Here is a 23,919-nt window from a genome sequence, read left to right on the forward strand (position 1 = left end):
AGACTTCTACACTGAAATCTTAAGACATTTCTGAGGTAAATTATAAAAGATCTAAATAAAACCATGCTTACTGATAGGAAGAATTCGGTATTGTTAAAATGTCGATTCTTCCCTTGTTGGCCTACGGATTCAATGCCATCCCAATCAAAATCTCAGCAGGCTTTTCTTTTGCAGGTTGGGGTTGGAAGTGGTAAACTGATTCTACAACGTATACAGAAAAACATAGGACCTAGGACAGCCAAAACAATCTTTAAAAAGAATAAAGTTGGAGAATTTACATTTCCTGATTTTAAGAACCATTGGTATTGGTATATAAACAGAAAAATAGATAGATGAAATAGAATATCCAGAAATAGACCCACTCATATATGGTCTATTTCTTTTGACAAAGGCATGAAGGTAATTCAACGGGGAAAGAAAGGTTTTTTCAACAAATGTTGCTTAAATACCTGGAGATATATAAACAAAAAAATTAACTTTAGCCTCTACCTCATACCATACCCCCAAATTAATTTGACATGGATCATAGACCTAAATGTCAAACCAAAACCAAAGCTTCTAGAGAAAGACATAGGAGGATCGCTTCATGACCCCGTGGAAGGTAAATAATTATGAGGATACAAAAATGGTAACATAAAAATAAAACACTGATAGGGCTTCCCTGGTGGCGCAGTGGTTAAGAATCTGCCTGCCTGATTTTAAGAACCATTGGTATTGGTATATAAACAGAAAAATAGATAGATGAAATAGAATATCCAGAAATAGACCCACTCATATATGGTCTATTTCTTTTGACAAAGGCATGAAGGTAATTCAACGGGGAAAGAAAGGTTTTTTCAACAAATGTTGCTTAAATACCTGGAGATATATAAACAAAAAAATTAACTTTAGCCTCTACCTCATACCATACCCCCAAATTAATTTGACATGGATCATAGACCTAAATGTCAAACCAAAACCAAAGCTTCTAGAGAAAGACATAGGAGGATCGCTTCATGACCCCGTGGAAGGTAAATAATTATGAGGATACAAAAATGGTAACATAAAAATAAAACACTGATAGGGCTTCCCTGGTGGCGCAGTGGTTAAGAATCTGCCTGCCAATGCAGGGGACACGGGTTCAAGCCCTGGTCCGGGAAGATCCTACATGCAGCGGAGCAACTAAGCCCATGCACCACAACTACTGAGCCTACTCTCCAGAGCCAGCGAGCCACAACTCCTGAAGCCTGGGCACCTAGAGCCCGTGCTCTGCAACAAGAGAAGCCACCGCGATGAGAAGCCCACGCACCACAATGAAGAGTAGCCCCTGCTTGCCACAACTAGAGAAAGCCCGCGTGCAGCAACAAAGACCCAAGGCAGCCAAAAATAAATAAATAAAATAAATAAATAAATAAAAAAACACTAAAACACTGACAAAATAGATTTAATTAAAAATAAAAAATTTCTGCTCATCAAAAGATACTGTTAAGAAAATGAAAAGGCAAGCCATAGATTAGGAGAAAATATCTCTAATACATATTTCTGACAAATATATAAAGAACTTCTAAAACTCAATAATAAATAGACCAAAAACCTGATTAAAAATAGGCAAAATTTGAACAGACCCTTCATAAAAGAAGACATACCAAAAAGCACATGAAAATATGCTCATCATTAATCATCAGGAAATCAAAATTAAAAACACAATGCGATATCACTTCATCCCCTATAGAATAGCTAAAATTAAAAAGACTGACAATACCAAGTGTTGGAGAGGATACAGAACAACTGGAACCCAGCATATTGCCGGTGGGAGTATAAACTGGTACGACTTCGCAAAAGGTTGTCAGTTTCTTATAAAGTTAATCATACACATACTCCCAGGTATCTACCCAAAGAATTGAAAACATATGTCAATTAAAAAGCTTATATAAGAAAGTTCATACCAGCTCTATTCATAAAAATCCCCAAATTGGAAACAACCTAAATATAATATGCAGATGAATGGATTAGTACATTATAGTATATTCATATAATGAAATATTGCTCAGCAGTAAAAAAAAAAGGAATGCCATAACAGATAACTCTAAAATAATTATGTTGAATACAAAAGACACAAAAGAGTACAATCTGTATTATTCCATTTATAAGAAGTATCTAGAAGAGGAAAAACTAAGACATGGTGATAGAAATCAGACAGCGTTGTCTTGGGGGTGAGGAGACTAACTGGAAAGGGATAGAAGGTAACTTTGTCAAACCTCCATCAAAAGATACACTTAGGGACTTCCCTGGTGGTCCAGTGGGTAAGACTCTGCATTCCCAATGCAGGGGCCCGAGTTCGATTCCTGGTTGGGGAACTAAATCCCACACGCATGCTGCAACTAAGAGTCTGCACACCGCAACTGTGAGCCCACCTGCTGCAACTAAAAAACAAAGATCTCACATGCCGCAATGAAGACCCCGCATGCTGCAACTAAGACCCAGTGCAGCCAAAAATAAATAAACAAATAAATATATTTTTTTAAAAAAGATACACTTAAATCTGTCCACTTCACTGTATGTAAATTATACGTGTATGTAAATTACACGACAATAAATATCTTTAAAAGATAAAGATATCTTTAAAAGATATATGCAAACCCCTTGCCTTCAAAGGACTCACAGGTCGATTAAGGAAATGAGATATATACAAAGATGTGAAAAAAATCAAAGAATAATACAAAAGAGATTTCAAAGCAGTATATGACCAACAGTCAACCAAAACTGGAAAGAGGAGAAAGAGATGCCTGCAAGTTAGCATGGATGGGAAAACCGTAAGGAAGAATGTGGAAGGAAGGGTAGACCTGCAGGAGCAGAAAGACAGCAGGAGGAAAGCAGTGGGCACATGCTTGCGCTTTCCTCCTGTGGGACAAAGCAGTAGCTAAACCCCAGGGTCTTTCACATGTCCACCCACTGACTGACCCTTCATATCAAGCCCATCAGTAGGGAGGAGTACAGTCTTGTTTTACACGATGAAGTTCGGGAAGGTTAATAGCCCTGCCCAAGGCCACAGAGCTTATAGATTAGAACTTGTGATAGGAACTGGGGCACACATGACCCTGAAGCCTGTGCTCACCCAGCAGAGGGTAATTCACTTGTGAGGACAGAATTTGCTGAACAGCCACGAGCAAGAAGTACATGTCATAGGAAGAGCCCTGGCCAGAAAGTGTCCTTTCTGAAATCACATGCTTAGAATTTTGCTCTGCAGGAGGGAATAAACAGCTGACTCCACTCAAAGGGCTCTAGCGCTGTTCATAAACCGTGAGAGTGTTTATGTCCTGGGCAGAGCTCTCCAAGTGAATTATAGCCTTTTACGCACTGTGTACATACAATATTTTCAGCAGGGGGTGTAAGGAATGGCTGCAGCTGACCTTTCTCTCTTTCTGTCCTGTCTCTCCACCTTCTCCACCAAACTCTGGTCTGTACTGCAGGACAGTTCTCTGGTTGTGCTTATCCATTACCTGGTCTTCTGACACAGCTCAGGGAAGTTACTCAGGTCAATTTAAGAAGGAGTTTTTAAACTATTTCTTCTTCCTAGCATGAGCTGCTGGCTTTCTCTTTTATTACACTTAAAATGGATCCATCTTCACTACAGTAGAAAGCAGACTTTTTTAACATTACCTCGGATGTTTTCTTTAGGCTGGTAAAGTAAAGCAAATGTCTCTTGCAACTCTGAACCAATCTGTTAAGATAAACAGGCTTCACTTACGATATTCCTATGCTGAAATCATAGGCTTGTGGTCTGCAACTCCTTAAAGACTCAACTCATACATTCTAAAATGTCTACTTAAGAAGCGCGTGTGTGCGTATACGGACACACACACACGCACACACACACACACACCGAGATCGCTTTGCCATGGAAACCACAAAAACACATCTGGTTCAGACTCCACAGCACATACCACAAATAACAGCCCATCTTCTAAGGGCAGATCCTATGTATACACAGGGAAAGCCCGGAGAATTAAATAACTGCAATCCCTCAAATGTAAAACTTACATCATAATCCCCCTTTTCAAGTTTATTTCAAGATAAGTCAGTCTTACTCATTGTTATTAGTTACATTTGCATATGTTTGTTTTTTTCCTTAAATAGAATTTCAGACTTGGGCATCACAGACAAAAAGGAATACAGGGAGGAAGGGCACACTAAAGGTTCAGGTAACAACAGCTCTGGATTCCACATGTGAACCTGGGGAGGTCTGGATTTCTAGAGAAAGCTACCCTGTCATTATTTAAAAGAGCCCCAACCCTGCTATGAGTGAAGGCCTTGTACTACAGAAAGTATAGATGCCAGTGGGTACCTGGGGATGGAAATAGGACCCAGGGAGGGGAAGGAAAGAGCAAGAAGTCTTACCAATCAAGAGCATTCTAGGTCTGGAAGGCCAGGTTTTACTAGTAGGTACTTTAAAACCGTCACACGTTTGATACGATAAAGGCTTTGATCTCTCCTGCTGGGCTATAAATTCCATGAAGACATGGACAATTTCTAATTTATTTATCATTTTATCCCCAGCAAGGGGCACATTGCCTGGATCATGGTAGATGCTCAGTAAATACTGGATGAGCAATAAAGAGGATGCTGGATTGATATTCTTCATTTCTGTGATCCTTTGGATCTGATCATCCTTCAGCTGGGATCACAGGTGTGAGCATATGGCTGTACAGAGTGATAAAGTAATAACCACCTGCCACTCTTATGATTCACTTTTGGAAACTATGGTGTTGATCCACTGTTGCTTCAATCTAGGAAGGCCATGGTTTGTGAAGACTGGTGTTCCAGATACTAAAGTCTTACCTATAAAAAACTCTCTGCATTTACATTTATGTATTCCATATGACTGGTGAAAGCCTTCTACAGAGAGATTCATGTGCAATAGTTGTATCTCTAAATTCCAAGCTCCAGCTAACTTCAACCTTTATCAAATTCCCAACTTATTTCCATAAGGATTTTAACAGTCCTAAGCTATTTGTGTAGCCATTTATTCAATCAAAGAAGACACAGGCCCTACTTTGGGTAATGGCTGCAGAGATGCAATGGGATATATAATTCACTCTGTTCCTTCAAAGACATTATAGTTCCATATGAAAAACTAGGTACTGGATCCATGTGTTGACTACTAGGCAAAAATTCTATTTGTTTACTGTCAGCGGAAGTTTTCCATTAAAAAAAAAATGAAAGTAGCTGCCAATATTTTCTTCATCGACACCAGTTATTCCTTAACTCCAATTTCTACCTAGTACTTAATCTCTAATCTAAATAGAAAGGTAGAGGGACTTCCCCGGTGGTCCATTGGTAAAGAACCCGCCTTACAATGCAGGGGACGCGGGTTGGATCCCTGGTCAGGGAGCTAAGATCCCACATGCCGCGGGGCAGCTAGACCCGTGTGCCACAACTACTGAACTCGCGCTTCTCAACTAGAGAGCCCAAGCGCTCTGGAACCTGCTTGCCACAGCTACAGAGGCCACATGCCCTGGAGCCTGCGTGCCACAACTAGAGAAGAGAAAACCCGCGCGCCACAACTCTAGAGAAGCCCGCGCACCACAACGAAGAGCCTGTGCACCGCAACTAAGACCCAACGCAGCCAAAAATAAATAAATCTTAAAAATAGAAATAAAATAAATAGAAAGGTAGATTTCAGAAAAATCATATAACCCATTTAAAAAGAAAAAAAGGCAATCTACCTGATGAGGCTAGATGAGGAGTTGGCTAACTTTTTCTATAAAGGGCCAAATAGCAAGTATTTTTCGCTTTCCAGGCCATATGTGGTCTGTTTCAATTACTCATTCTGCTATGGTTGCATGAAAGCAGCCATAGAAAATAAGTTTTAAAATGGGTGTGGCTGTTTCAATAAAACTTTATTTACAAAAACAGGCACAGGGCAGGATTTAGCCTGCAGGCAGTAGCTTGCCCAACTCCTGGACTAGATAAACAAAATGTTTCTATTTGAAAGAAATAACAATTGATTCACTTACTTTGCTCTTTTGGCCATTTCATTTCCATCCCATCTGGGGCTGTATGGATAATTTTTCTGGGCCTGGGAATAAAGCTGTCCACTGTTGGTAAAGTGATAGACGGACTGGAATGTGAGAGTCGGCTGGTCTCGAGGAAAAAACAGGGGCAGGTCAACTGCAAAGACAGAAGAAAGGAAAAGAAAGTTAGGGCTTAAATGCCTTTTAATACACTTTTTTGGCTAAACCTGAATGTTGGGTACAAGACTATTTGAACCACTGGTTGAGGTTGAACCAGTTGAAATACTGGTTGAGGCTTAGGTAAAAGGTATGGAGAGAGAGACCAAGAAATACAAGGCGCCTTCCCTGTCTTCATGGAGTTTACAATCTAGGTAGAGAGGCAAATCACCCATAAATAAAAATTCAACCAATATGAGGCCTGATGTGCAGCTGCTGAAGGAATACTAGGAAATGGTTACAGAAGCTGGCCACCCCCAGCCACCTGACCTGCTGTGGCACTTCCCTTGTCCACTATTCCATAGAGGAGTTAACTGTATATCTGCTTTAAGTCTCCATTATATCAGAAACTCCTCAAAGGTTAGGCACTGTCTTCCTCATCTAGAATTCGATGGAGGAGGTAGGATGGAGACCATCTTTAAAGAATGGATTCGGAAAGGGGATCAAGAGGGCAAGTGATAATCTTTCTTTTTTTATAGGATATGGCAACTAGGCCACCAGAAAAAAAATAAAGTTATCATTTACTTCCAATCAAGCAGTGAATTTTGATACTCAGCAGTTCTACATTTTTCCATATGTGTTACCATATATATCTCCTAAACCAGTAGGAGCTCCTTAATGGAATGCAACAGGGACTACATACGTCTACTGTTGTAGTATAGACTGATTCTAATATTTGCTGTTAACAAGTATTATGTGCTTTATTTGTTCATTTTGGGTCCTTTAACTCAATTTTTAAAAATAAAATGACTTCCTTTAGTTGCGGCATGTGGGATCTTTAGTTGTGGCATGCATGCGGGATCTAGTTCCCCAACCAGGGATCGAACCCGGGCACCCTGCATTGGGAGCGTGGAGTCTTAACCACTGGACCACCGGGGATCCTGCATGCTGCAACTAAAGATCCTACACGTAGCAATGAAGATCCCGTGTGCTGCAACTAAGACCTGGCGCAGCCAAATAAATAAATAAATAAATTTAAAAAAATGACTTCCTGCTTTCAGTTGAGGCAAACCATCCTTAAAAATGCAGACTCTTTCAATGGCACATTCCTTAAGGCATATAATGTGTATTTCTGTAACTGTTACCTACTTGAAGGACACAGAACAGGCACATTAATTTACAAAAAATAATAAGAAAAATGTGTATAGACTTTTATAGCTTTGCAGAGTACTTTATATACTTTATCTGATTCGATACTTATAACTCCTTGAAGCAGACATTATTTTTACCAGCTGCATTTAACAGATGAACAGACTCCGAGAGGTTTATTAACTTGCTCAGGCCATAGCTACGCAGACACAGGACTCAAATCTAGTCCCTATGATTTAGATCCTAAGCCCCTTCTACTGGTCACATTGCCACCTGCTCTTGGGTTTACTGGTATCACCTGCTCACAACATACTCACTACGTCAAAATTACAATTTAGTAAGCTAAGGTCTCCACTGTGAAGGATGTATCGGGTTCAACTTTTCGGCTCCATGAGGCAAATACATGACAGAAAAATACATACTAGGTAGTTATACATGTATCACCATGTCAGTTAGGGTGACATTTGACTTGGATTAGGCCCACTAAGTACCCAAAATGATTTCTTGAAGGAAGTTAGGCTTGCAGCAAACTTAAAAAACTGTCCAGTTGGTAAGGCCTCTAAGTATATCTGACTCTGACTCAGTGCCGCAGGGGGTTTCTGACAAATGAATCACACCACGACCAAAGAAAAGTGGCAAGATTTTGAATGTCCACTCTCTAATCACATTTTCCAAGTGCCTCAGTGCAGTTTCAATGCATGTCTACTTATGCCAAAGCAAAGATTTGGTAACATATAGGAATAATACAAAACATGAAAAACAGACCAATTCAAATGATAAGTAATTGGATTCAGAAAACCCTTTGGAATCCCTTCGTCTTACAGAGCTTCATCTGTAATGTCTTCAGTCTTTCTGGGTTTTTTTTGTTTTTTCTTTTTTTCTTTTTTACATTTTCTTGGCTGCACCGTGTGGCATGTGGGATCTTAGTTCCCCGACCAGGGATCGAACCCGCACTCCTTGGATTGGAAGCATGGAGTCTTAGCCACTGGACGACCAGGGAAGTCCCGTCTTCAGTCACTTTGAATAAATATCGTTTTCTAAAATTGTTTATCTCTTTTCTGATTACTCATTTCATTTCCTCTGATTAATTTTAGAAAAATGCCTATTCACATATTCTTTCCTTTGATTTCAACTATGTTTATAGTATATATAAGTCTCCGCACATTAAAATGAGATTCAGATTAACCCCCAAAGCAATAGCAATAGCACTGGTGAAAAGTATTTAACATGCAAGCTTCCCTTCAAAACAGCAATAATTTCAAATAATAAAATTCAATGGCAATAACTTACAAATTCAAAGTAAGTACAGTCACCATTCAGTATCCCAGTAATACAGATAATACCATAGGCTTCATGATTCTCAAGCTACCAGCTTTTGGGAGCTTTGAAATGCATTATATTTTTTGTTCCTGTTATTTTGTTTTCTAGAAAATGAGTTGCTGGAAGCTTTTTTGAAGCCAATATTAAAATTCAAACACAGTGGCTACATTATTAGGGGGGCAGGACTGGTCAGAGTCCTTCGAAGGTAAAATCGGTAATCCACATATTAATTCACATATGAGAAAATAAAATTAGAAAAATATAAATATCTTGCTCAGCTTAACTAGGGGGTATCCTGCCTGGATCAGTCAGCAGTCACTAAAAGGATGGCTTCTTTAAAAATGTTCTATACATAAGAAGGAGTGAATAAATAAACTATTTAGGAGAAATACTTTGCATTTTTCTTAGAAGAATGATTCGAATGGTACAAATTCGTCAGAATTAAAAAAAAAACTAAAACTTGTTTTCCTTATCCCCGAATGTTTCTGACACTTCACATTTTGCCTATAGGCTCAGTCATGATTTTCTGATGCATAGTAAAATAATGATTGGTGGGCCTTCAAAGAGCTAACTTGCTTTATGGAACTCCCAAGGTTCTAAGCAGTTTGGGCCCATCATCTCAGCCATGTCAACTCTGAACATTTTAACATTTGCTTCCTTAGAACCCAACCTGTCTACTAGCTCGGGTTTGATTCCCAGAGTAGAATCATTCCATTCAGTTCAGTTACTCACTGTCAGTATTATGTTCACAACTGCTTCCTATTTCCTTCTTTCTGTATACAGAGACTGAATTTTGGTCAGCTCTCGAGTCACAGAAGGCATGGTCCCCACTTGTTCAGTATAATTTCAATAACCATTTCCGAAGCATTACTTTCTTCAAGAACTTGTTGAAACAAGTCACATCCAAACACTGCTAATTCTGCTCAACCTGGGCATTTCACAGGAGTCACTCACAGGGCTCTGACACCCTGGCAGAAGGCAGGAAAAGTTAAGTTCTGCACCAGCTTGCCTCATACTGGGCAGCGGCTGCAGTGACAGGTTCCACTGGTCACAGTGCCAGAGCTGGTGGTGCTGTCCAAGCAGCCACCCTCCATGCAGCTTTGAGAGGGAGCTGAATGCACTGATAAACTTTGCTGCCTCTCTCTAAACCATGCTGAAGTTCCGACAGTTTTACCTTCTCTAGTAAATGAGCGTAACTGCCCCTATGTGCTCATCCTTGCGCCAGAAGAAGACTTCATTAGTTTTATCTAAGTTCATAAGACTCTCTAAAAACTGCTCACTTCCCCCCAAACCTCAACAATGGAAAAGTGACACTGAACAGCCAAAAGAAATGCCGCACTATGTATCCGATCCACAGGACAGCTGCCAGATACTCACTCAACATTTCAGGCATAGTCCTGACAAGTTTGATCAAAAGGTTTTTCCAGGAAAAAAAAAATCTAATTATGGCAAGATTAGGGCAAGGGACATTAACAGCAAGTAGTGATAATGAGCAGTCTGGCATAAAGCAAGGAGAGAGAATACTAAATAAAAGCAGACTTAGGAAATCAAAAAGCAGCCCAGTCTGGGGTGATTCAGTGTAGAAGCAAAAAGCTCGACCATCCCTCAAGCTATAACCATACATAGCGACGTTCACTCCCAATCTCAGTAATATGGCCAACACTCTTGGTTGCCTACCCAACAGCCATTCTCCATCCTTCTTTTTTTACAGGCAGAGCCCTCCTCCCACCCCATAGTCGGAGAGTGCTGGGTATTCACTCCCTCAGACTTCCCATAAAACCAAGGTATAGAAATGTGACTCAGTCCTGCCAATGGGACCTGAGGGGAAGTTGGCCAGGGGTCTTCTGAGAAATATTTTCCTCTCTAATTAAAGACACATGTACGGAGAAGCCCCCATTTCATTCTTGCCTAGATCTTATCATGTGAGATCTTGGGACTTGGAGCTGTGCACCCATCTTGTGACCATGAGCGGAAAGTCAGCCTGACATCACTGAGCTGAGAATTCATCATTCTCAGCTGGTACTGCCCAGCTCTGGGTTTCTCGTTATGTGAGACGATTACAAGCCCTAAGTATTTAAACCTATTTAATCAGGTCTTCTCAGACCTGCAGTCAAAGGCAACTAAAGGAAATGTTATTTCTTGCAGCTTCTGTTCAAGGAGGCAGGATAATTGTATAATCTATTTCAGAAACATTTCCACCAAGCATGGTTAAAAACATTCAAGGCGCATAAATAGGAAAGTTTTAGTTGTCTGGAAAATTCAGTTATGTGGGACAGTTCAATCCTTGAAAATGCCGTACAAACGAGGGGTTAACCGTAATTGCTTCCCTGGGAGTCACATCATCAAATATTTTCGTCATTATTCACAAGTCAGCCATTATTTCATTGCTCCAAACCTTCCAAACTCTGTGTTCTTGTGTTCTTGGGTTAGCAGGGAAGATGCTCACGGCGTCACTCTGTGGTGGTGATGGTCCCATTTCCACTTCTAGTCCTCTCAGGCCCCTCTGGTTCCTCGAACCCTCTTTAGGAGACAGTTTTAACCCCACGTTGAATGGCTGTAAACTTCCCTTCCAAAGATGATTCCCACCGAGGTCAATTCTTCCTAAAGGCAGTTCGTACACGTCTCATTCCCAGGCTGCCCCCACAGTGGGCACACAACCAATTAGGGAAGCTGCCATTTATCTACTGACTACCCCTGATCTTACTAACCACACGCTAAACCTCTGAGACACACAGATTCTAACCACTAGAAAGTTAAATACCATACGTTGCCTACAAGAAATATAAAAGTCAAGTTTTCCAATTCAGAAGTGTCCTTGCTCAAGGCATTAAAAATCAAATGGTGTCTCTCCCTTTACTATCACTGACTTACATTTAAGTGACCAAGGAGACTAAATATTAACCACATTTTATTAAACTGGTTTCAATTTTTCACTATCTTTTTGTGATTTGATCATGTAAACAGATTACCTTTGGGGTTTTACTAGTATTACCAAACTAAAGCCTGAAGTTTCTTGAATTTTGCTGTAAACGCTAAAAATCCTAATATGGGAGGTGACAGAACGGTATGATGGAAAAAGGTACCTAACAGCCTTTGGAGTCAGATAAAGATGGGTTCACTTCCTAGCCTCATTCATTTATTAGCGGTGAGACCATAGGCAAAACATTTCATCTCTTTGAATCCTGATTGTCTCATCTGCAAAATGAGGATAATAATTCTTAGAGCATTGTTGAAAGAACTGAACAAAAAAAGAGCAGGTACTAAATAAACATTCCTTCTCTCCCCCTACTCGTCCTTTTCCTTAGTTTGTATTTTTTTGTTAATCCGGCCTTATACACTCTTCCATATATGTGAAATTTCTAACTACAGCATACATTTTCACAGTGTTTAATTTTAACTATTTTGATGGATATCTTTCTAAACTTTGTACAGACTTTCACATCTCAGTAAATATAACATACCGAAAATAATTTAGCCTTTTCTTGATGACAGAGAACACATGAAAAGACCATTATACACAAGAGTCTCAAGTGTTAAGAAGACTTCGCTTGCTCTTTCACAAATACTTCCTACCAGACCCCCCCAACCATCCTCTGTTAAAGAGTCGATGTGCCTTTAGTGTGGTACCGAGGTCCCCAGGGCTACTGGGATGTGCGTGCTGTTTGCCCCCAACCACGAACTTTCTCTATTTATTTCTGTTGCCTTTTCCTAGCCAGCTCTTTTTCCTTTGCCACTCCTCACCAAGGCCAACTCGGTCTCAATATGGTCTCTCTTTCTTGCCTCTTCTCTTTGCCTTTTGTCTACTTCATCCCGCATGTATCTCAGCCTCTGAAGAGTCAGGTACGGCTGACTATCCATCCCTAGGACCAGGACCCGGCGTGGATCAGGGGCTGCACGATATGAGGTGATGCTGTGTGAGCTCTGGGTCGCTTTCCTCAGGCACTGTTCTGAGTTCAGAGACTGTCTCCTCCTCCTCCTTCTCTTGCTGTTGTTTGTTTCCTTCCGAGTTTACAGCTGCCCCACATAGGTGAAGTTATAGGAAATCCAGCCTCTGCTTACATTGTGTTTAGCATTTGCTTTTGAGGTACTTTCTATCAGTAGATACAAATTAATCGTTCCAACACCCAATGAGCCAATCAAAAAAACTGTAAGAAGAATCTCAAGAGGAAAGGGATGCCATAGCATTGGCCCAGGAAGAGCCAGGTTCTCCCACCTGCCCACACAAAGGAACCCAGGCTGAATTAGCTAGGATTCTCCCACCACGAGCTCAGACTCAGTTCTCAACTGGAAGTGAGCATTGGCATCCCCTGGAATTAACGTTGCAGATGCCTGGGCCCCACCTCAGACCTCTGGTTCCTGAAAACGCACCTGAAGTGACTCTGATGTGCCTCGCCAGGTAGGAATCACTGCAAAGACTGAGCACTCCTAAGGATCGGGGCCATGAATTAGCACTTAGCACACAGCATAACACATTGCTAAAGGCTTGTTGCACTAAAGGAAAGGAGCATTTAAGGGAAATGCAAAATTAAAGCCTCAAGGAGATTCCACTTCATACCCATTAGATTGGCAAAAATTAAAAAACCCAACAATCCTCAAGTGTTGTCAAGGAAGTGGAACACGGGGATTTCTCATCACTGATGATGCAAATGTAGATTTCTATAACCTCTTGTACAGTAAAAGCGAAGATGTCCATACTTCATAACCCAGCATTCCCACTCCTAAAATACTGCCGCATGTGCATATGAAGGTAGTTAGGAGAAGGTTTGCTGTAGCAATGTTTGTGATAACAAAGATTGGAAACATCTTCAAATGTCCATCAACTGGAGACTGTGGTACATTCCTCAGTGGAATACCTTATAGCAGTTTAAACGAATGAGCTAGGGCTACATGTATCAACATAGATAAATCTCAAGAACATAATGTTCAGTGAAAAAAGCAAGTTATAGATGAACATCGTTAAGTATATACTTACAAAGTCCAAAAACATGCATACATTATTACACACTGTTTATGAATGTCTACGTAGTAAAAAGCATAAAAACGTGCACAGGAATGGTAAACACCAAATTAAGGATAGTAGTTCCCTCTAGGGGTAATGGGGAAGGAGAGAGGGACAGGAATGCATCAGGGAGGGGTACTCAGGGGGCTGCAACCAATTTGATAATGTGCTCTTTCTTTAAAAACAAAACAAAACAAAACCAGAAGCACTTAGAGCAAAATATTGAGATTTGGCTAAGGTGGATACATAGTATTTGTTTCTGTACTTTTTATATACTTGAGTAGGCTTTAAATATTTATGATTTTTAAAAGTTTTTCAAAAAGCAAAGACATATTCATAGCAGCAGAAAACAGTCAACATGATTCCATTTACATAAAGTTCAAAAACAGGAAAAATTCATGATATATTGTTTATGGACATATGTTAGGTGATAGAACTATTAAGAAAATCAAGGGCACAGTTGACAAAATTCAGGGTAGTGGTTACTTCTGAGAAGGACACGCTTAGGGCTTCTAGGATACTGGCGTTATGTTCCATTTCTGAAGTCGGTGGTGTTTTTTTTTTTTAAAGATTTAATTTTATTTATTTTTGGCTGCGTTGGGTCTTCGTTGCTGCGTGCGGGCTTTCTCTAGTTGCGGCGAGCGGGGGCTACTCTTCGTCGTGGTGCGCGGGCTTCTCATTGCGGTGGCTTCTCTTGTTGCGGAGCATGGGCTCTAGGCACTCGGGCTTCAGTAGTTGTGGCACACAGGCTCTAGGGCGCAGGCTCAGTAGTTGTGGCGCACGGGCTTAGTTGCTACGTGGCAGGTGGGATCTTCCCGGACCAGGGATCGAACCCGTGTCCCGGCTTCTTAACCACTGCGTCACCGGGGAAGTCCTGCTGGTGTTTTATTAGTCTCTAAAGTATATAGGTATGTATTATATGTTCCATATATATATATATATATATATATTCAAATAAATACTATTTTAAAAAATGAGAGCATTTATAAAACTAAGAGGGTCAGGAAGGCTGAATGGTCTTCATGGGGAAAAAACCACCAAAGTTGTAAAGAAAAATAAAAAGCATAGAAGAAAACGGTGCATAAAAACTGGACTACAGCTTATACAGGCACGAAGAAGATGTACATTCTCTCATGAGAACACTGTCAGGTTGGCAAAATCAGCTGGTCAGCTGGGTCCCTTCTTTTCTCCCAGATTTACTGAGTGGAAGGTAGGGTGCCAGGGAGAACGAAGGCGTCCATGCCCTAAGCATGGGTGGGAACAGGAGGCCCGAGAAAGGGGGAGAAACTCCCACAGGGAAGCACATCGGACAACGGCTGAGGCATGAACATGGTGTCCATGCAGAGGAAGGGGGACACTGCTTGAGATGGAAGCTCTGCAGACGACATGGCCTTTGAGTTGGTTCTAGAAGGTTAAAAGCTGAATCAGAATGGGAGTCTGGAGGATACTCCGTAGAGAGGAAAGAAGTCGATAAAGCTTCAATACTGTATAGACATAACAATTTTCCTTTTTTTTTTTTTTTTTTTTTTCCCGTTAAGCGGGCCTCTCACTGTTGTGGCCTCTCCCATTGCGGAGCACAGGCTCCCGACGCGGGAGGATACTCCGTAGAGAGGAAAGAAGTCGATAAAGCTTCAATACTGTATAGACATAACAATTTTCCTTTTTTTTTTTTTTTTTTTTTTCCCGTTAAGCGGGCCTCTCACTGTTGTGGCCTCTCCCATTGCGGAGCACAGGCTCCGGACGCGCAGGCTCAGCGGCCACGGCTCACGGGCCCAGCCGCTCCGCGGCACGTGGGATCCTCCCAGACCGGGGCACGAACCCGCGTCCCCTGCATCGGCAGGCGGACTCTCAACCACTGCACCACCAGGGAAGCCCCAATTTTCCTTTTTTTTTTGGCTCTTTGGGTATTGTATATATTCAATTTAGAAAAGCCATAACCTGCCCTCTTTTATCAATCACGCTTTCTTTTCCACCACTGCCCTCACCTTGGTACATGCGGAGAGCAACGGGTGATGCAAAGACGAAGGGAGCTGACGCTGGCCTTGGAAGCTCACGGCCAAGCTGCTCTCCCTTCCTGGAGGGCCCTCCTCCCTTTTCTGGGTTTATCTGGGTTTCTTCTCATCAAGACTCAACTTGTAGGAAATGCCTCTGTCCTAGAACTCTGCATGTGTCCAACTCGTACTCCTGAACAAGGCCCACTCGGGGCCGTCCTCACCAGGAGAAAAGGAGAAAACCAGGGGCTGAGGCCAGGACCGAGGGGTCCCCAGCATGAGAAACCCTCCCTACCCCAGTGCTTCTCTGTCTGCTTTCCCTGGTTCGTCCATTCCCTCATTCATCACACGTTTTGTGAGCACATCCCATGTTGCAGGCCCCATGCTACACCTGAGGACCCATGCTTCCTGGAACTGGATGGTGGGCTACACTTTGTGCTTCCTGCAATGCCACCTGGCTTCTGTGTCCCCTGCGATTGCATCCCGTTTGGATCCTGTGGATCCTGGTATTTCCTCAGTCCTGGCTTCTTGTTCAGTCCCTTCAACCTGCTCTTGCTTCTGTGACCTTCTTCCAGGACACCTCTCTTGCCTGCTCTGTCACTCACTGAGTTCTCCATCCTCCACATCCCCATAATCCAGCCTCGGCCGAACTGCTAACAATGAAGTGTTCTTGTTATTTTATATCCTCCACATGTGAACACTGGGCTAGACACACAGCAAGTAGTCGCTATGTATCTAGGGACTGACTGGCAGAGATCATAAAAGTTAGGAGATGTTGACTGCACTAGACATGTAAAAAAGGAAACATGTTTCTATGAGATGCAGAAAAAAATCTAGCAAGAGAGAACACCATAAACAGTATTTAATACTGTTTAAACTTCTGTCTTTAGAATGTAGTCACAGTAAATAAAGTCCTGCCCTGGGAGGATTAAAACAGAAATCTGGCTAAATTAAGGAAGAATTTGATTAAAATAATCCTTAAATAAATTAAAATATATTCAAATGCAAAATCCTTGGTATTTAAAAGCTGGGCAAAGTCTTTAAAGAGTCATCAGCTTTTAATTTCAAAAATTCATGGATGATGTACCAAATGCAAATGATTAGAAGGAAAGGACAACATTTTTAAAAGTAGCAGGACTGACACTGGTCAGTTTAAATTCCAGTCTTTAAAAATTAGAACATACTACCGGGCACAAATTTGCAAATACTGAGACTACTCCAAAGTGAAGGACGACTAACTTGGCTTTACGAAGAAAAAAAATTTTGAAACGAATCTAGTTATTTTTATTATTGAAAGGGTCTGGTTACGAGCTTTATATCCTAGAGAAAACAGCAACAAGTATCTAATCTGACGAGCATTCGTGGAGCATCTACTATGAGCCGGCTCTAGGGAGGCCAAGCTGACCAAAGTCCGGTCCTCCCCCTGACAGGACAGCGCCAGCATGCACTTGACCGTCACTGTTCTCAGGCAGGGAAGCGATGGTGAGGGTTATAATAGAGATAGTAACCGCCTGGGGTGTGGGGTGGAAAGATAATCCATCTAAGGGCTTCTAGAAGGCTTGTTAGATAAGCAGGGCCTTGAGGGACGACCAGGATTCCGACAGGCAGCTGCCGTGGGAGGGCTATGACGGGGAAGGGAGAGGGAAAGGTGAGGGAATTCCAGGCAGAGAGAACAGTGTGGAGCCGTCCGAGCAGAGCAGAGTGAGGGAATGCGGGCGATCAGGGTAGAGGGAACACCGGCCCAGAGGTCGGCATGCCGGTGCAGAGAGGCCCTGCATAAAGACGCCACACTGTGCAAAGTCGTGAGCACAAAGCAAAGGAGTGTGGATTTTCTTCCATCGGCACTGTTACCCTTGAACATTTCTAGGGGAGATATCCCATACCACCCACTCTGGTGGGCCAGAAATTTTCCTGTAATTTAAATACCCCCAACATGGTAGAAATCTTCTAGAATGGAGAATGTTTTGGAAGGTATAACAGATAAATCAAAAATGTTATTATTTATTATTAGAGGAGCGCAGTCATTCACGTCTCAGTTTGGGAACCGATTCCTCTTTACGAAACATCCCCTAAGACTTACTAGTGCGTCCCTTACAGTCAAAGGGAGGCCCTGCGTGGCAAGCCTGAGGATGGCCTGTAACCAGTTTACAGGAGGCTTCCGTTTTCTCTCAGACAACTCTACCTTCCTAGGCGGACAATCCTTACCGTAGGGCCTGAGATTTGGGATTGGGTGTAAGATTGGGGTGGGACACAGCTTAGGTCAAATACGTGGCAGTGCTTGGAAACCAGGCCCCTCAAGAGTGATTTTGTGTTTCCTCATAAGACAGGGTTAACATCCTGGTCACCATGTCATTCCCCTATGCAGAAACCTGCATGAACTTATTTTTTATTTGTGTATTACACATGCCAAACATCCTCCACTCCAGATTTATACTGGGCTGGGGTATCAAAATTACAGGAAAATGTCTGACCCGCTAGATTAGGTGGTTATGGAAACGTTCAAAGATAAGCCATTCCATTCTTTGGTTGCTTTAGGTTCAGTTCCATCTGGTGAGATGGACAGGAAAGAGCTTATCTCGGTGAGGCTGAATTGTCACATGAAGAACATGGGCTCTGGAGGTGGCAACCTAGGTTCCACTTAGAGGTTGTATCACGTTGGTAAATTAACTGAGCTTCTTTCCTCATCCATAAACCTGGAAAAACTCCAACCTCCAGGTTGAAAGTAAAGCAGGTGGTACAACATCTGGCACATAGAAAGTGCTCAATAAATAAAGGTTGGGCCTAAAGGAATGTAAGAACAGGATGGTACCGTGGAAAGAATAAGATCTTTGGAATTTGACAGATCTGGGCTTGATTCCTACTCTACTGGTTATGACCTGAGTGATCTCAGGCAATTTATTAAACTCTCTGAGTCTAAGTTTTCTCATCTTTAAAGTGGGATAATACCTAACTTGCAAGACTGTTGGGTGGTTTACATGACATAACGAATATACGTAGAATACTTGGCACATAGAAGATATTCATAAATGATACTTATTATTACTCACTTTTCCCTTAGAAGCAATTAAAACAAACAAACCTGAGTCTATATAATTTCTTTTTCTAACCTGACTTCCAGCTGAGAAAATACAACCCATAGCTTAAAGGTAGCCAGGTTCTTTCAATTAAGCTTCCAAGTTAGTTCTGCCCATCATTTTATGTGGGGCAAATTCAGGAGTCTTTAGGAACTTTTCATTTTTAATTCTATAATCTTCTTCCTTCAAATTAAAAAAAAAAAAATCATAGCTCTGGAGAATGTAAGGTCAAATGGGTTTTGCAGCAAAAGTTGACCAGAGACCAGAAAACATTTGAACAGAGGGGAAGCCTGATGAAAACTTGGTCAGTTTTCCTTTGTGCTTGGATAAAAAAAGACCAGAAATGTAATCAGTCTTTGTATATTTCAAGATTCCTATTTGGTCCGTGAATTATCCAAGTTTTTGTTTAGTTATTTTCTGGCCATCTCCTTAGTCATTATTTCTTCTGTGAGAAGGGCTGGGGGATACAGTAGGAGAATGGAAATTAATTCATGTTCTTCCTTGATAGCAACTCCACTTAGAAATTTCACTTCCGATGAAAGTATGATCGCTGTCTAAAACGATGTCTTTAAACTGTCATATTCTCCTAACTTGAATTAAAGAGAACACATTGTGAAACACAAGGTGAGCATGTTGAGGCAAACCCTTGACTTGAGTTGCTTGACTTGTACATCCAAATGTAAAGGAATAAGATCATTTTCAAGCAAAGGTATTGGATCACCGTTCTCAAAAGAGAAGCATATTTGCACTCAATAACTGGAAGCTCCAAAACGTTTTTCTTCCTTTTTTATTGTTTTTGACTGAAATCTTTCTGAAGCAGCCTTCACATTTACTTCTTCCATATCCCCCTTTATTTTATTTTATTTTATTTTATTTTTTCGGGGGGTACGCGGGCCTCTCACTGTTGTGGCCTCTCCCGTTGCGGAGCACAGGCTCCGGACACGCAGGCTCGGCAGCCACGGCTCACGGGCCTAGCCGCTCCGCGGCATTTGGGATCGTCCCGGACCAGGGCTCGAACCCATGTCCCCTGCTTTGGCAGGAGGATTCTTAACCTCTGTGCCACCAGGGAAGCCCCATATCCCCCTTCAAATGACTCAAACTCGCAATTATGAATATTAGCTCTCAGAGTGGGCCATACAGCCATGACATCAGGCTGAACGAGGCAAGTGTGTCTAAGTGTCTAGAGTCTGCTGTCTATAGTTTCCTGGTTCCCTCCACCCCCATCTCTCAGCTCAGGCTATAGGTTAGGCTATACCTATATACCACAGACCTCCTCTGGACAGTTAAGCTGCTAGGAACTATGGAACTAGCGCACCAAACTTATTAGCAGGCGTAAGAGTCAGGCCTGAGGTCCCTGTGAGTGAAACACACGGACTAAGTGACACCTCTTTGGTCTGTTCCCTTCCTTTTGGCTGTGTTTTTTGACAGATATGCTTTCAGGGCAGAGCTGAGCTAGGCAGGTGAGATACTTAAAAATCTCCATGTCTTATCACAACAGAGGACATACTTGTTAAATCACAGTTCAGAAAGGGGCCTTGGAAATCATCTATCCATCTGGTAACTGAGGAGCCTGTGGTACAGAGTGGTGAGCTGCTTGGGCAGCTGACAGAGAACCCCAGGTCTTGACCCCGCATCCAGCGAGCCTCACTGTCTGATGCTCCTTGTGACTTGGCAAATCTCCCTGTAGGAGGAAAGTAACCGCAGCTACCAAAGCTGCTTTTACAGTATGACTTTGGGTTCTCTCTTAACCCAACTCTGAAAAATCTCTTGCTAAAAATTAGGCATGGTGGTTTTAATTTTTGTGTTCCATTCCTTGGTTTCTTTCTTTCTTTCTTTCTTTTTTTAAAATGCTAAGAAAAAGGAAAGATATCAACATTTACTGAATACCTGCAACGTGCTGGGTGCTTCCTGCCACATGGTTTTCTCTTGCCCCTTTTTACTAGCGAGTGAGGCCATGCGCGTGGCAAGCCCAAGTGCTTTCCGGCAGCCATGAAGAAGAGATGGGGCCAGGCTTAGCCCTGGGCCGTCTGGGTCTGAAGCCCATGTTCCTTCTACCACAAGTGCTACACATTAGATTTACTGCTTGTTTCTGACATTCTGGAAGGAGCTTCTACTCAGGGGCATTTTGGCTCATCTGCCATCTCAGCCAGGGGTTGCTACGGGTAAGCAGTGTTCTCTGGCCATGAATCAGAAAGTGCACAGAGGTCTGAGACTGACCCGCACAGCCATGATAGACCAAGAGGAGGGATAGGATGTGTTGTTTGTCCAGAACTTACGAGTTATTCCCCTGGGTACAATGAGCTCAGACTTTTAAGAATTTTTATTTCTATTTTTATTTATTTATTTTATTTATTTATTTATTTATTTTTTTTTTTGCGGTACGCGGGCCTCTCACTGTTGTGGCCTCTCCCGTTGCGGAGCGCAGGCTCCAGACGCGCAGGCTCAGCGGCCATGGCTCATGGGCCCAGCCGCTCTGCGGCATGTGGGATCTTCCCGGACCGGGGCACGAACCCGTGTCCCCTGCATCGGCAGGCGGATTCTCAACCACTGCGCCACCAGGGAAACCTTCAAGAATTTTTATTTTTGATACTTTGATTTCCTTGTTTTCTTCCTCTTGATTGGTAAAATATTTTATGGTCATATCTATGGGGTTTTAATGGCATTTGACACTGTTGCTCACTTCTGTTCTTCTCCCATGATTTCCATGACACCGTATTGATCTGTACTTCCCTTCCTTTTAAAATGTTTACTGTCTTCTTTTCTCCATCCGAGTAACAGCCCCTCACAAAGCTCAGGTGAGGGACTATTAACCCTGGAGGCTTGGGCCCTCAGCCTTCCTCCTTTAGAAAGTTCCAGGGAGCCCAGTCTCTCAATACCCTCCGATGCCTTCAAAATCTCCACATCCTTCTCTGACTGCTCACCTTTGCAGTCTGATAATTCCAGAGGCCTGGTGAATGTCATAATACAAGCTTTTTGGTTTAAATGTTCAACTTGCTAAGTCATCACTCACCCCTAGCTCTTGGAAAAATTAAACTAGAATCTGCAAAGGGGTGCCCTGAGTAGGCACCGATATGGATCCAGAGGAAAGGTGTGGGAACCCCAGGTCTAGTGGAATGCTTTACCAAGAGGTGCCATTTTTTATATGTGTACACACACACACACCTCTATCTAAACATATGTATGTACATGTGTATGTATTTGGTTTAAAGTGCATGGAAGTTTTAAGACTTGTACAAAGGAGAAGAGAGAGCTGCTTGTCTGAAACTCAGAGATGGTGGCCATGAGCATTCCCGACCATGGGACTCTTGACTGGTGAGAGTTAAGGCATCTTTCAGCACAGCACAGAATGACCTATGCGGTTTTTAACTATTTAAAAATCAGTTATGATTTGGTATGAGAGTAGGACCACATGCATTATTATAAGTCAAATAAGAAAAGAGTATGCGAGTTTGTACATTTAGTTATGAAGTCTCCGAGTTGCCCTACCTGCACTAACCCTGTGCAAAGGGCAGGGGATTTCGAGATGAAGCAAAAATGTACTCTGCCCTAAAGAGCTCATCACCGGGGAAAGTCGGTAAACAAGATAATCACACTATAGAATGAGAAGTCCTGAAGTGCGAGGGTGCGTTAAACGCACGGGGGTTCAGAGGAAAAGAGGCTGCCTAGTGACTACTCAGACTTTATTTTCTTCCTCTGTGCTTCATAATATGCCATTTTTCTTTGGATAATAAAAAGTAGATTAGTGAGATCAATGGCCTTGCTCTGCTGATGTGCAGCACTGCTGAAGTGCCCTGAGGTTTCTGGCTGACTAACTCTCACGTCCAGGGACACCTACTTTGCCGCCACATTCACCTGCGTGTGGCAGAGAAGGCAGCGTGCAGACACCACGTGGTTCCGAGGGGCCGCTCGGGCAGGCCAGTCAGTGGCGCCAGCTGATGTTTCACCCTCTTCCATGTTTTGCTCACGAGGGGCCGAGCTCTACGGCCAAGAAATACTGTGGTTGGACAGGCCGTGCCGGCCCCTGGGACTGCAGGACCAGAGCAGGGTGACAGGCCGCTGGGTGCCGTCGGAGGAGCGGGGGGTTCCCGTGTCAAGGCCTCAGGCGGAAGTGGACATACTGCAGAGGGGGTCGCAAATGCTCTGAGGTGACGCGATACCTCTGTTGTGTTTTTTTTTAACTTCCAATCGGTCACAGACTGATAAAATAAAACTGAGGGACCAGAAAAACAATCATGCTCGGATGCCAGAGCAATGTCAAATTGCTGTAAAAGTTTCTAAGTGTTTACTCTCAGTGTCTCCGTGCCTCTTCACGGGCAGGTAATCAGCTGCAGACTGCCCTTTGAGCCTCTGGTCAGGGGAGCCGCAAGATGTGCTTGATGCAGATTTTTTTCCCCCCTTTTTTTAACATCTTTACTGGAGTAGAATTGCTTTACAGTGGTGTGTTAGTTTGTGCTTTATAACAAAGTGAATCAGCTCTGCATATACATATATCCCCATATCTCCTCCCTCTTGTGTCTCCCTCCCACCCTCCCTATCCCACCCCTCTAGGTGGTCACAGAGCACCGAGCTGATCTCCCTGTGCTATGTGGCTGCTTCCCACTAGCTAGTTATTTTACATTAGGTAGTGTATATATGTCCATGCCACTCCCTCACTTCATCCCAGCTTACACTTCCCCCTCCCTGTGTCCTCAAGTCCATTCTCTACATCTGTGTCTTTATTCCTGTCCTGCCCCTAGGTTCTTCAGAACATTTTCTTTTTTTTTTTTTAGATTCCATACATATGTGTTAGCTTACGGTATTTGTTTTTCTCTTTCTGACTTACTTCACTCTGTATGACATTCTCTAGGTCCATTCACCTCACTACAAATAACTCAAATTCGTTGCTGTTTAAGGCTGATATTCCATTGTATGTATGTGCCACATCTTCTTTATCCATTCATCTGTCGATGGACACTTAGGTTGCTTCCATATCCAGGCTCTTGTAAATAGAGCTGCAATGGACATTGTGGTACATGACTCCTTTTGCATTATGGTTTTCTCAGGGTATATGCCCAGTAGTGGGATTGCTGGGTCGTATGGTAGTTCTATTTTTAGTTTTTTAAGGAACCTCCAGACTGTTCTCCATAGTGGCTGTATCAATTTACATTCCCACCAACAGTGCAGGAGGGTTCCCTTTTCTCCACACCCTCTCCAGCATTTATTGTTTGTAGATTTTTTTTTTTTTTTTTTTTTTTGTG

At 42.4% G+C, this 23,919-nt stretch overlaps 1 protein-coding gene across 3 annotated transcripts in view; it reads right to left on the reverse strand.

Moving 5' to 3' along the window:
- The window catches only part of BABAM2 (BRISC and BRCA1 A complex member 2), a 416,595-nt gene that overhangs the window by 5,641 nt on the left and 387,035 nt on the right, over nucleotides 1–23,919 (reverse strand). For 2 of the 3 annotated variants that reach the window (XM_028496715.2, XM_055089090.1), the window contains exon 11: nucleotides 5,997–6,150. In XM_028496715.2, coding sequence (XP_028352516.1) covers nucleotides 5,997–6,150 — 154 coding nt within the window. Of the gene's footprint in view, nucleotides 1–5,992; nucleotides 6,151–23,919 lie in introns of those variants that run through there. The other variant, XM_055089091.1, reaches the window with a different exon arrangement.

Source organism: Physeter macrocephalus, chromosome 12, assembly GCF_002837175.3.
Source record: "Physeter macrocephalus isolate SW-GA chromosome 12, ASM283717v5, whole genome shotgun sequence".
Taxonomy (NCBI): domain Eukaryota; kingdom Metazoa; phylum Chordata; class Mammalia; order Artiodactyla; family Physeteridae; genus Physeter; species Physeter macrocephalus.